This window comes from Tribolium madens, unplaced genomic scaffold (assembly GCF_015345945.1).
Source record: "Tribolium madens isolate multiple individuals breed KSU strain unplaced genomic scaffold, Tmad_KSU_1.1 Scaffold_1;HRSCAF=32;Tcas5.2_LG8, whole genome shotgun sequence".
Lineage (NCBI taxonomy): Eukaryota > Metazoa > Arthropoda > Insecta > Coleoptera > Tenebrionidae > Tribolium > Tribolium madens.
In genome coordinates this window covers 5,955,768-5,966,734 of record NW_025400984.1, presented here as the reverse complement: position 1 = coordinate 5,966,734, position 10,967 = coordinate 5,955,768, and the positions used below count along the sequence as shown (strand labels likewise).

Here is a 10,967-nt window from a genome sequence, read left to right as displayed (position 1 = left end):
ATACTCCCTAAAGTTTTTTTCTTCGCTATTTTTTCTGCGTGATCATTTTAATCTCCGCCTTGTTGGCAGCTCGCTATTATTTCCAGCCGGCCCCCCTAATTACCACACCTCCAAAATCCTTCTCATTTCAAGTGTCAAAACTCATCCTCTCGTTCGTCGCATCTGAAACAAAGCAACTCTGTTGCAACCCTTTTTCCGAAAATCAACTGCGGTGTTCCAAAAAAGCGACACTCCGTCGTCTTTGATTTATCTGTCAAGGTGCCGTCTCTGTATATGGCTGAAATTTCGCAAAGTGTATCAATCAAAGACGGAGTTTTCGATAAATAAAACATCGGACCATGAGAAGAGACCACACGCGCGGTCAAAATTCGCGCGTTTTCTCTTCTCGGGACTTTGCTTCGAATTGTAATTAATTTGCGTCGCTTTGCCCATAAAATGGTCGTAAAGGTAACAGTGGCCCATCAGGCGTGTAATGAGCACTTTCTGGAGCTGGGAATTAATCGGTCGGGGATTGTAATGAAGATGTGGTTTGATCGATGGGTGGGTAACACAAATGAGGGGTAATTTGCCTAAATGTGGATGTCGGATTGATCGATTGGAAGCAATTTTATGGTAATGAAACCAGGGTTATACCATCGAAATGGATAATGGTTATATTCCACAAATACGTTTTTTTATATTAAAATAAACCAAACAACACTCAGGAAATAGTGTAAAAAAGTAATTCTAGAGCAAATTATTATTTTTTTTTTGAAACTTGTTCCATTAGAATTTATTTAAATGAGATGTCGTCTGTGCTAGGCCAATTCTCTAAACACTATACTAAACGATCTTCGTCCGAGTTATTTATGCAAATGCTGGGCAAATATAGACCTAGGGACAAGCCATCCAACAGTTCGATCATACCAGCGACACTCTTAAATTTCCCAACAAATGTGGAGGTCCTTCACTCTCGTTAAGCGATCCATTATTTTGTTGTAACGTGAAACTGTCCATATCAAAGGTCAAAAGTACCATCATTTCGTTGCGGCTTATATAATTTATATTATTGCGGGTGGCATGGACCAGGTGTGCTCGACTCATAATTCTCACGCACGGATCAGAGGATTTTGCCACTTAGTTTATTCATTCAAAGGTGAGATGTTGATGGGGCTGGTGACAAAACCGACCGAAATATTATATTTCGCCTTGTAGGTGTGACCAAGAATCTCTTCGCAAGACAAATACTGGCTTTGTTCATAGTTTTTCAAAAGGAGGAGACAAATAACTGCGATTTTATCAAATGTCAAGCACACAAATCTTCCTCCTTTGACACAAAACAATAATAGTTTTTGCATTTACAATATTTTGACTATGTATCTATAGGTATTGATGATACGTTTTTTTTAACAATTCTTTTACTTTAGTTTTACTCTCTTTCTGCAATTAATAGTCTTTTGCAACTCTCTCTACCATGTTGACTCTTCATTGACGACTCTTTGTTATCAATGTTATAAAAATAATCCTTTTGCAAATTACAACATTAGAGCAATTAAAATATCAAGTGTGAGGGAATGTTATCTCGACAGATCACCCTTTATCAGAGATCAATTGTTATTCAATAGTTCTTTTATCAGATTAAAAAGAGTATAAACATAAACCAATTAATTTACATTTTTTGGGTCAGTTGATCAAATCTTGTCCAACAATGAGCAACGACTGCATGATCAAAAACCAAGTCAAAAGTAAAGAAAACTCAAACCAACAGAGTAACTGCGTCCTTCCGGAATCCCTTGATATTTTAACAGCGTCTTCAAGACACATTTTTACCGGAATATATGTTGTAATTTTGGTAGTGTCACTTTTTGGAAACTGTGCGGCGATTTATTCGATCAGTAAGAGGTAAAAATTGTCAATACTCAAAAGTAAAATACAAATTTATTGTACTTTTATAGAAAATATCGGTTTGTTCAAAAAACATGTATTATTTCGCTTGCCATTTCGGATATTTTGAGCACTATTGTTATTGGGACTAACAATTTAGAAACCTTCTCTCATGAATTGCTTGTTTGGGTAAGTTTCAAGTAGCAAAACACTATTTTTTTCTTAACAACAATTGTTTCAGACTTTAGGACCATTTCTTTGCTCTTTTATTCCAATGTGTCAAATGGTGGGAATCACTGCAAGCTCTACAGCACTAGTAATCATTGCTATGGACCGTTACAGAAACGTTGTTCATGTTCTGAGCAAACGTTGGGACCCTCCACCACTTCACTGCCTTTCAGTGACCGCAATTTTGTGGCTCATTATTTTCGGAATTTCGTACCCAATGTACGATTTCTTTATTCAAGAAGACGTAACAATAGTTTATGTCGTTGACATTGAACAAAATCTCTTTAATTTTGTCGATGCTAAAGTTTGTGTCAGTTTCGATAAAGCCAATATGAAGACCTATTTTATTATAATGGTTATTCTAATTTTTTTGCCGCTGTTGATGATTTTTTTGTGGTTTTACTACAACATTGCATCTCTGGTTTGGAAACACCGAAAACCGCTTTCGAGTGCGTTTAACAAGAATGAAACCTCCGGTATAGAAAACTCCTCATCGCATCTTGAAGTCAAAATGAAAACTGTTAAACACATGGGGAAAAATCGCGACATAAGAGTTGAACGCAAAATTCGCACGTTTAAAGTTTTGGTTACTTTAATGATGGTTTTTATCATTTGTCGATTGCCTTACTTTACCGTTTTTATTCTGAAATTGTCGTTAACTGAAGAGTATGGATTGTGGACTTGGTATTTGAATTATGCCTTTATGGCTCTGCATATACTGAATTGTTGTCTTAATCCGTTGTTGTACACATTCTTAAACCAGACGTTGACAGTTTGGATAAAAGTTAAAAAGGTGGTCAAAGATTTTACATGGGAAATTTGTTGCTTTTGTTTTTCCAAAGCCGAATTCGATGAGTTTGAAAGAGAGAATCCGTTTATAATTAATAATCACAATAGAAAAGGAAGAAATTCAAAAGTTAAGTTTGAAGAAAATGTACAAGAAATTGAAGCCAAATATTAGTATTGCGTACCTATTTAACTTATCCACCTTATACCCATCTAAAACCTAATAATAAAATAAGATAATAAATTTTAATACAAATTACCAAAACTTTGTTTTGAAAATGTATGTACAAAAAACTACTATATTTTGATTTATATAAAATATTTAACTTATACTCTTTGTGCTTTATATAAATAACTTTATATAACAATTACTAAATCTATATTTTCAATAAAAAAATTTAATTTAAGAACTCCTGTTATTTTGTAACCTTAATGTCTCTTAAACATTTTATGCAAAAAACTAACTTTTCTCGAAATTTAATTTTTTTATTTAAAATTTATTAAATCATTCTTTGGACAAATCAATTTTATTCCGTTCTATCCAATTCTGAAACTCCCTCCTCGACGATGCAATCAAATTCAAGAGTTTATCACCAGCTGGAGTGGTGGTTTCGTATTTGAGAACTTCTGATGCTTGACTAAGACACTCTTGACATTCCTTAATCATTGCTAACATAGACTTGACTTTTGATTTGATCCCTAAGTCCCACTTTCTTTTAATCATAATCATGTTAGCAAGATACAGTTCATGGTAAACAACACTAGAATATAAGGGTAACCTGTTAAAAATAATTAAAAAAAATGTATGTAAAAAATTATAATAAACCTGGCGTTTCCTGGATCAATCTTTTTGGTCACTTCCAACAACTCCCGACACATTGCAGCTTTTTTTAAGACGGTATCATCACTGATTTGACTAGGAGTGTACCCTTGTTGGTACCCATACAACTGCACCAACGAATGTTTCACTGAATACACGTGGTAGTGATTCGGGTGCAAGAAAGTTAGCATTTTTGATAATAAATTATCCAAATCTTTAACCGTGGGTGAAGACAACTGGACATGATCGACTTCTTCTCCAATTTGATTAATTAAATACGAAACTTCGTTATTTGTAAGTTTGATATCACATGTATTACACAACCATTCTGTCTTATCATCAGTTGGATCAGCTGGAAGTTGATAACCGTCACAAGTGGCAACTCCAGTGCCCAAACATCTTAAAGCACTGAGGTAACTCCCCATTTCAGTCGGGTCTTTGCATCTATTGCACATGCAGGAGAAGTATTTGGTTTCTTTTAAATGCTCGCGTCTTGCTTGGGTACCCCACAGTGCATGGGTGTACATGGTACTAATATGGTCACCTTTTTTAATAGGTAAAGCAGCTCTCACTGTAATTCTATAAACAAATTAAGACAAGCTACTCAAAAAAAAATATACTGACTTATAGCCATTTTCTTCGGTGTCAAAACTATGAACAGTGTTGCAAAGACAATCATGTTCCATCAAATATGCTGTAGGGTAAAGAGCAGAAATTTCTGCGTCTTGATTGATTTCAAGAGCATTAACGTCGATAATGCCACATATTTTGTGAATAGTGTCTTTTGACATATCTTGCAACACTTCCTTCCCGGTTCTAGTTTGAAGGACCTTAAGAGGAGTAAAGAAAGCATCATCTAAATAGTCAAAAGTTCGTTCTTGGACTTGTTTATAAATTTCAGAATCCGGTCCTCGCTTAGCAAAATGTGATTCCATTTCCATCAGTTGGGCAAACTTCTTTGGATTTTTTTTCTGAAGTAATAAACATCGAAGTGGTAGAAGTGTGTCTTGTCTGAAAACAATTACTAATAAATTTTTGACTAAAAAAGCAGTACTTAGATACCTGTAAAAATCGTGAAGCCCATTTATAGCTCGGATTTCTCTCAAACTCAAAATCAAGCATTCATGCCCATGTTTTTCCATGTCTTTCAATCCTGGACAATGCGGGTGACACACCGGAAAGTCACACCCAGGACATCTCGGCGAGTTTTCGCAAATAATCAATCTAAAAAAAAATTATTTGAGTTTTTCAAATGTGTCCCACCTACTTGCAACAGCCTGGACATGGTACTGGCCCCTCTTCGACCATATGGGGCCTTGGCCCATACACCAAAGGCAATTCGGAGATAATGACGTCACCGGGGCTGAGATCTCGTGTGGCGACTAAACACTTGCCGGCTTCTTTGGTTGAGATGATTTCGAAAGGTCGACATAGTGTTTTGTGCGTTTTCCAATGCTTCTTCTGGTGATCTTTGCAACAATAGGAAACTAATCTACAAGCGGAACATTTTAATTCCGCCGGTTTATCACACTCAGCGCATTTATTTTCGGCCATTGAAACGTGGCGAAGATCACGCGGCTACTGCTCCACTGCAGTTAGTAAAAATAGAAAAAGTGGGAAAGTGATGTTTTAGTGGGAACGGGGCCAAAATTAAGCAGAAAAGGAGGTGAAAATAGTAAACAAATGTATGCAAAGAAATTTATTAGTGTGGGGTTACATAGAATCAAATTTTGACTCGGCTTCTTGCAAAATTTGAAGAAAACTCCGGTCTTGATGCACTTGGCCGATTTTTCTCATTTTTTCAATTATTGTTGTCAACTCTTCAACATTTCTATTTTCAACCAAAATTGAAGCTTTTGACACAAACAATTCGTACAATAATTTCCCAAGAAGTAACCCTCCATCTTCAAATTTTTCAACAATCTCGATCAATTCTTCACAAATTTGAATTTTCGTAGCTAAAGATTCTTCTCCATACAATTTAATCAAGATATTTTTGACCGCAAAAATGTAAAAATGGTTGGGATGCAAAAACATTAACAATTTGCCCAAAAATTCCTCCAGTTCTTCAATTGAAACTTTCTTCGCTAAAGTCTTTTCAAGTTGCCCTCCGAGGTGTTTCACAAATTGGACTATTTGTTTGTGAGGTAATTCAATTTTGCACTTATTACAGACCCATAAAGTTTCTTCATTCGTGGGATTCACCGGAAGTTGGTTACCACCACAAGAGTCTTGTTTGGTACCTATACATTTCAAAGCACTGAAAAATGTACCAAATTCGGAAGGGTCGTTACATCTGGCACAAAAACAGGTTTTGTTAATTTTTTTCAAGTCTTCGATACGGGCATGAGTACCAATAAAGATATTTGTATAAGAACAAGTTAAAGGAGTATCTTCAGATATGTCACTAATTGCTCTTACTGTTATTTTGGAGTTTTCAATAGTAAAAGTAGTATTAGAAGTGCAACTTTGTTTTAGAAGACTTGCAGTTGGGTAAAAGAATATCAAATCTTTATCGTTGTGAGTGTTAGATTGTAAGAAATAGATAATTTTTTCAAGAGTCTCTTTTGATTTATCTTCAAGAATTATTTGTTTCGTTTCATTTTCTTGTTGTCTGAGAGGAATTAAGAAATTTTGTTCTACATACTGCTCGATTTCATCATTGTTTTTTCTGAAATAAAACAGATTATTTGTGTTCATTTTTTAATGTGTTCTTACAAAATAAAATCTTTACTCAACTCTACTTCAAATTGATCAAATATTTTTTGCCACTGAACTACGTTTGTATTTTGCAAAAAAAGTGTTCTTAAGGGTACTAAAGCACAATACCTGTAAAAATTATTAGACTAGAGATTAACACAGCAAAATGTTTGAACGGACTTAAAATTTTGATCAAATTGTCTTAATTTAAAAATGCTACATTCAAAATCGTGTCTCGAGGTAAAACCATCACAATCAAGACTACAGAAAGGTAAGGAACATTTAGGACAATCAGTTTTATTTTCGTTAAAAAGATGTCTAAAAACAAAAAATTACAAATCAAAAATATTTAAGGAAAAATATACAACTTGCAACATCCAATACAGAGTTTTACGTTGCTTTTGTAGTCAAGCCTAGGTCCAAAAATAAGAGGAAATTCATTAAAAATTATTTCTCCAGTAGATACATTTTTTATCGTTTTAATCAAATATGGTTTAGTAGTTTGACACACCTTAAAACAGTTTTAAAAATTGTTAATTTTTCAGTTTGAAGACTACTTACCACATGTTTTGCTTCAAAATCGCAAAAACAGTTTGACTCTAGGCCACACTTTAAACACAGTTGCAAAGTTGGTTGTTTAAAAATTGCCAAATTATTTTCAGATTTTTCAGACATCAATTACATATTAAAATGTCCTGAAATCATTACTTTTAATATACAAATTTTTTGTTTATTTTGTCGTAAAAAATATTTTGGAAGATTGCTGCAACATGCTAATAGTGAGTTATTTTCAGGAATTCGTGACGCACAGCCTGAAAATTGATAGCTGTACGTTAATATACTATTTCAGACTTTGTTTACGTAACAAGAAAAACTTATAAAAGTCTAAATACATCAATATTAGTTGAGACGTGACAATTAGGTCTGTTACTGCTTTAGATAGATAAACGATACAGAAAAATAGTCATGCAAAAACAAAATTAGTGTTATTTTCTTGTAATTAGTGCTCAAAAATCTCATACAGGTGTAACTTAGAGCATCATTCAGCAACTTCTGAAAATAACTCATTGCGTAAACGGAAGCGTGCGCACGAAAGGTTTGACACCAATTTGAATTTAAAATTGTTTAAAATGTCGCAAGTGTGTGCTAATAAATTACCATTCATGGTGAAAAGAGATGAAGTTTTGGGCCGGTGTATTGTGGCGACTCGAGATATCCAACCAGGGGAAGTTATAACAGAGAGTCTTCCTTTGATTGTGGGGCCTAAGATGGCAAGTCCGCCGTTATGTCTCGGTTGCCATAAGAAACTAGCTTTAGCTGAGTTGAGGTACGATTGTAGTAAATGCTTTTGGCCTCTTTGTGGCCAAGCTTGCGAAAATTTGCCACTACACCAAGCGGAATGTGAGATTTTTGCCAAAGCTGGATATAAACCCACCGTCAAAAACGATAATACCAAACAGACGGTTTATTGTTCAATAGCCCCGCTTCGAGCTCTTCTCCTCAAACAGAACTCACCTGAGGAGTTTAAACTTCTTTTGGACTTCCAATCGCACCTTGAAGAACATGAAAAGACTCAAATCTATCAAGTCCTTAAGAAAAGTCTAGTCCCTTTTTTCACCCAAGTCCTCAAACTTGATACTAACGAACGTGAAATTTTGACGATTTGTTCGATTTTTGATACTAACTGTTTTGAGGTTCGTGACACTCAGAGATTGGTTAATATTCGGGGATTGTACCCTTTGATTTCGTTTTTGTCCCATAATTGCAAACATAACACCAAACATTGCTTTATCAATGATAATTTTCGCTTAGTTCTCACAGCATCAACGTCGATTAAAGAAGGAGAATTGATTACCACGACTTACACTCAGACTCTTTGGGGCACTTTATCTCGACGAAGTCACTTGAAAATGGCCAAACACTTTGACTGTTTGTGTGAAAGATGCACAGATCCGACGGAATTTGGGACTTACTTAAGTGCAGTTAATTGTAACGTTTGTGGAGATGGCAGTAAAGTTACAAGTTGTGACCCTTTAAACTCTGAGGCTAACTGGCATTGCGAAAAATGCGGTTTTGTGATAACCGGAGGCGACATGGTTTGGGGAAACGAAGTACTACAAAAAGAGTTAACTTATTTGGATAAAAAAAATCCAGAGAGTTTGGAGGAGTTTTTGGAGAGGTATGCAGAAGTATTGCATCCCAGGAACTCCTACTCTTTGCAAGTCAAATACGCACTTTGTCAAATCTACGGAAACTTGGATGGATTTAAGCTTGAGGGTGAGTCAAGTGAATGAATACGTAAAATGTGCTTTTCTTGTTTTTAGAGTTGTCGCTCAAGTTGATTGATCGGAAAATTGAGCTTTGTAAAGAATTGTTAGAAATTGCTGAGGTTTTAGAACCGGGACAGTCGTGGTTTCGAGGATTACTTTTGTACGATTTATTCGAAGCACTAGTGACCAAAGATGAACGCAGAGGAAAAGTAATACATACAATATTAAAATTATAAATAGATAAAGTATTCTATTTGTAGGAAATTGAAGAAGAAACAAAAAATTATTTGATGGAAGCTGCTGAAATTTTTAATTCGGAACCAGATATGAGAGATAATATTCAACAAAAACTGAAAAACTTATAGCGAGTTGAAATAACTTGTTTAAGATATTAGGAAATACTGACACTACTTATAGTACAATGGCGAGCATAAAATTTTGGTAGATAATGTCATTTTGAAACTTCATCTGTTTGTCAAAGAAAGTAGTTTCCCTGTGTAATTTTGACAAGAGGGTATATTAGGGAATGACATTGACTACTAAAATTTAATACTCTCCATTGTACCTAATGTCACAATGAAAATGTAATGAAGGCTACGAATATTTTATTGCATATTGATAGTGTTATACTTAACCAAAAATACATATTATATCTAACATCACTACAATAAAACGCATATTGTTACATACCGCAAAATAAAAAAGGTTTAACATGTCGTTATTCCTTGTTATAGTACCTATATTATACTCGTACATACATTTATTTCACTGTTTTTACTCGCAAATTTAGAGTTGAAGAGTTTCTTGATGTTTGTAGTGTTTCCTTAAAGGTAAATACAGATTTCGATTATATTCCAGCTTTAAAGAAATAGATATTTTTTTATTGAAATGTAAAAATCTTGTTTATTAAGCTTTTTTGATAACAGTATATTGTATTGAAAAAAAAAAACATTTTATAGGTAATTTAAAAATACAGTTCCCTATTATAATAAATTGAAAGTAGGCAACTTTGAATACATTTAGCTTCAAGTTTCGAGGTATGGTACCGCAGGGAGTAACTAACTAAACTAATTAAATTATAAGTATACCAATTTTATTTGTTCATCGACAGTACGTCAATGCATCAGCTTTGTTTAAATTATTTAACATTTTTATTCTAATAACACATTAATAATTAAATATTGAGTTATACCTACGAATATTTTTACGCTTTATCGCAACGTAATGACCATGAATAAAAAAATATTCTACAATTATTAAACAGACTATTTAATTCCCATCTCTTTTTTTAAATACTAACCCATAAAATAGCAGATGTTTACTTTTGTATCCTAGCAACAGCAAATTCCAGCGAATATTCCACTCGTGGTGAAATATAACTGAATATTCAACGTTACTATGACAATGAAATCATGTGTAACGCAAATTTGTCATTTGGTTCTTTGAATAGTCTCTTGAATACAATTCGTAGTCAAAAATTGTAAAATATTATTATTTATGGTCATTATACGCTTGCGAACATCATTCGTACTCGCACTCATGGTGTTTATAAAGTGATGACCATTCTTAAAAATATTCGACAATTTTTGACTACTCGTTGTGTTATATTATAACTGACTATTCAATAAGCCAAATGGCAAATTTGCGTTACACTTGATTTCATTTTCATAGCAACGTAGAATATCCAGTTATATTTTACCACGAGTGGAATAATTCGCTTTTGCTGTTGCTAGAATACGAAAGTAAATATCTGCTATTTTATTGGTTAATACTTAAAAAAAGAGCGGCGAATTGAATTGAATAGTCTATTAAATTTTATTATGTAGATTTATTTAAGCTTAATAAAATTTTACAAAAAGTATGGTAAAATTAAGTCAACAACGTTATACAAATTAGAATCATTTTTCAGAAGAGAAAAGAGAAGAAGACGGCGATGGAGACGGAGATGGAGATGGCGACGGAGACGGCGATGGTGACGGCGATGGTGACGGCGATGGAGACGGCGATGGAGAGTACGACGGAGAKAAAGATGGACTAGGAGAAGGAGATGGAGACGGTGATGGAGMCGGCGATGRAGACGGCGATGGAGACGGCGATGRAGACGGCGATGGAGACGGCGATGRAGMCGGCGATGGAGACGGCGATGGAGAGTACGACGGAGAGAAAGATGGACTAGGAGAAGGAGATGGAGCCGGCGATGAAGACGGCGACGGAGACGACGATGAAGACGGCGACGGAGACGGCGATGGAGACGGCGATGGAGACGGCGATGGAGACGGTGATGGAGACGGTGATGGAGC

The 10,967-nt window shown here is 34.8% G+C and overlaps 5 protein-coding genes across 7 annotated transcripts in view; 2 read left to right on the top strand and 3 right to left on the bottom strand.

Moving 5' to 3' along the window:
- Positions 1–1,306: 1,306 nt before the first annotated feature.
- On the top strand, positions 1,307–3,081 carry LOC123003871 (QRFP-like peptide receptor). The gene is made up of 4 exons (XM_044396904.1): positions 1,307–1,365; positions 1,667–1,881; positions 1,935–2,052; positions 2,105–3,081. The coding sequence occupies exons 2-4, from the start codon at positions 1,688–1,690 to the stop codon at positions 3,050–3,052; spliced, it is 1,260 nt and encodes a 419-aa protein (XP_044252839.1). The 5' UTR covers positions 1,307–1,365; positions 1,667–1,687; the 3' UTR covers positions 3,053–3,081.
- A 193-nt stretch (positions 3,082–3,274) lies between these two features.
- Positions 3,275–5,404, bottom strand: LOC123003868 (SET domain-containing protein SmydA-8-like). 2 transcript variants are annotated; one of them, XM_044396899.1, is made up of 5 exons: positions 4,965–5,404; positions 4,760–4,921; positions 4,322–4,708; positions 3,704–4,276; positions 3,275–3,638 (listed from the first exon to the last, which is right to left on the bottom strand). In XM_044396899.1, exons 1-5 carry the CDS (start codon positions 5,249–5,251, stop codon positions 3,383–3,385), a joined length of 1,665 nt encoding a protein of 554 aa, XP_044252834.1. In that variant the 5' UTR covers positions 5,252–5,404; the 3' UTR covers positions 3,275–3,382. The 2 variants fall into 2 exon arrangements, with proteins under 2 accessions (XP_044252834.1, XP_044252833.1); XM_044396898.1 differs by having other exon boundaries at positions 3,279–3,656.
- Positions 5,382–7,574, bottom strand: LOC123003869 (SET domain-containing protein SmydA-8-like). Of its 2 annotated transcripts, none has more exons than XM_044396902.1 (6): positions 7,556–7,574; positions 6,959–7,092; positions 6,766–6,908; positions 6,578–6,715; positions 6,416–6,526; positions 5,382–6,368 (listed from the first exon to the last, which is right to left on the bottom strand). In XM_044396902.1, the coding sequence occupies exons 2-6, from the start codon at positions 7,070–7,072 to the stop codon at positions 5,411–5,413; spliced, it is 1,464 nt and encodes a 487-aa protein (XP_044252837.1). In that variant the 5' UTR covers positions 7,073–7,092; positions 7,556–7,574; the 3' UTR covers positions 5,382–5,410. The 2 variants fall into 2 exon arrangements, with proteins under 2 accessions (XP_044252837.1, XP_044252836.1); XM_044396901.1 differs by lacking the exon at positions 7,556–7,574 and adding an exon at positions 7,420–7,456.
- Positions 7,083–9,591, top strand: LOC123003870 (SET domain-containing protein SmydA-8-like). Its single transcript, XM_044396903.1, has 3 exons — positions 7,083–8,674; positions 8,722–8,876; positions 8,928–9,591. The coding sequence occupies exons 1-3, from the start codon at positions 7,528–7,530 to the stop codon at positions 9,030–9,032; spliced, it is 1,407 nt and encodes a 468-aa protein (XP_044252838.1). The 5' UTR covers positions 7,083–7,527; the 3' UTR covers positions 9,033–9,591.
- Positions 9,592–10,362: 771 nt separating this feature from the next.
- LOC123004098 overlaps positions 10,363–10,967 on the bottom strand; it is a 1,655-nt gene continuing 1,050 nt past the window's right edge. The window contains exon 4 of the mRNA XM_044397212.1: positions 10,363–10,396. Within this exon, the coding sequence (XP_044253147.1) occupies positions 10,363–10,396 (34 nt within the window). The remainder of the gene's footprint in view (positions 10,397–10,967) is intronic.

Bases quoted from the DNA above. Each gene is read 5' to 3' on its own strand.
- LOC123003871 (XM_044396904.1), top strand. From the start codon at position 1,688: ATGAGCAACGACTGCATGATCAAAAACCAAGTCAAAAGTAAAGAAAAC. The intron at 1,882-1,934 runs GTAAAAATTGTC...GTACTTTTATAG, and splicing joins ATTTATTCGATCAGTAAGAG to AAAATATCGGTTTGTTCAAA. The intron at 2,053-2,104 runs GTAAGTTTCAAG...CAATTGTTTCAG, and splicing joins CTCATGAATTGCTTGTTTGG to ACTTTAGGACCATTTCTTTG.
- LOC123003870 (XM_044396903.1), top strand. From the start codon at position 7,528: ATGTCGCAAGTGTGTGCTAATAAATTACCATTCATGGTGAAAAGAGAT. The intron at 8,675-8,721 runs GTGAGTCAAGTG...TCTTGTTTTTAG, and splicing joins GGATGGATTTAAGCTTGAGG to AGTTGTCGCTCAAGTTGATT. The intron at 8,877-8,927 runs GTAATACATACA...TTCTATTTGTAG, and splicing joins AAGATGAACGCAGAGGAAAA to GAAATTGAAGAAGAAACAAA.
- LOC123003868 (XM_044396898.1), bottom strand. From the start codon at position 5,251: ATGGCCGAAAATAAATGCGCTGAGTGTGATAAACCGGCGGAATTAAAA. The intron at 4,709-4,759 runs GTATCTAAGTAC...AATTGTTTTCAG, and splicing joins GGGCTTCACGATTTTTACAG to ACAAGACACACTTCTACCAC. The intron at 3,657-3,703 runs GTTTATTATAAT...TATTTTTAACAG, and splicing joins ATTGATCCAGGAAACGCCAG to GTTACCCTTATATTCTAGTG.
- LOC123003869 (XM_044396902.1), bottom strand. From the start codon at position 7,072: ATGTCTGAAAAATCTGAAAATAATTTGGCAATTTTTAAACAACCAACT. The intron at 6,909-6,958 runs GTAAGTAGTCTT...AACTGTTTTAAG, and splicing joins ATTTTGAAGCAAAACATGTG to GTGTGTCAAACTACTAAACC. The intron at 6,369-6,415 runs GTAAGAACACAT...GTTTTATTTCAG, and splicing joins TTGAGTAAAGATTTTATTTT to AAAAAACAATGATGAAATCG.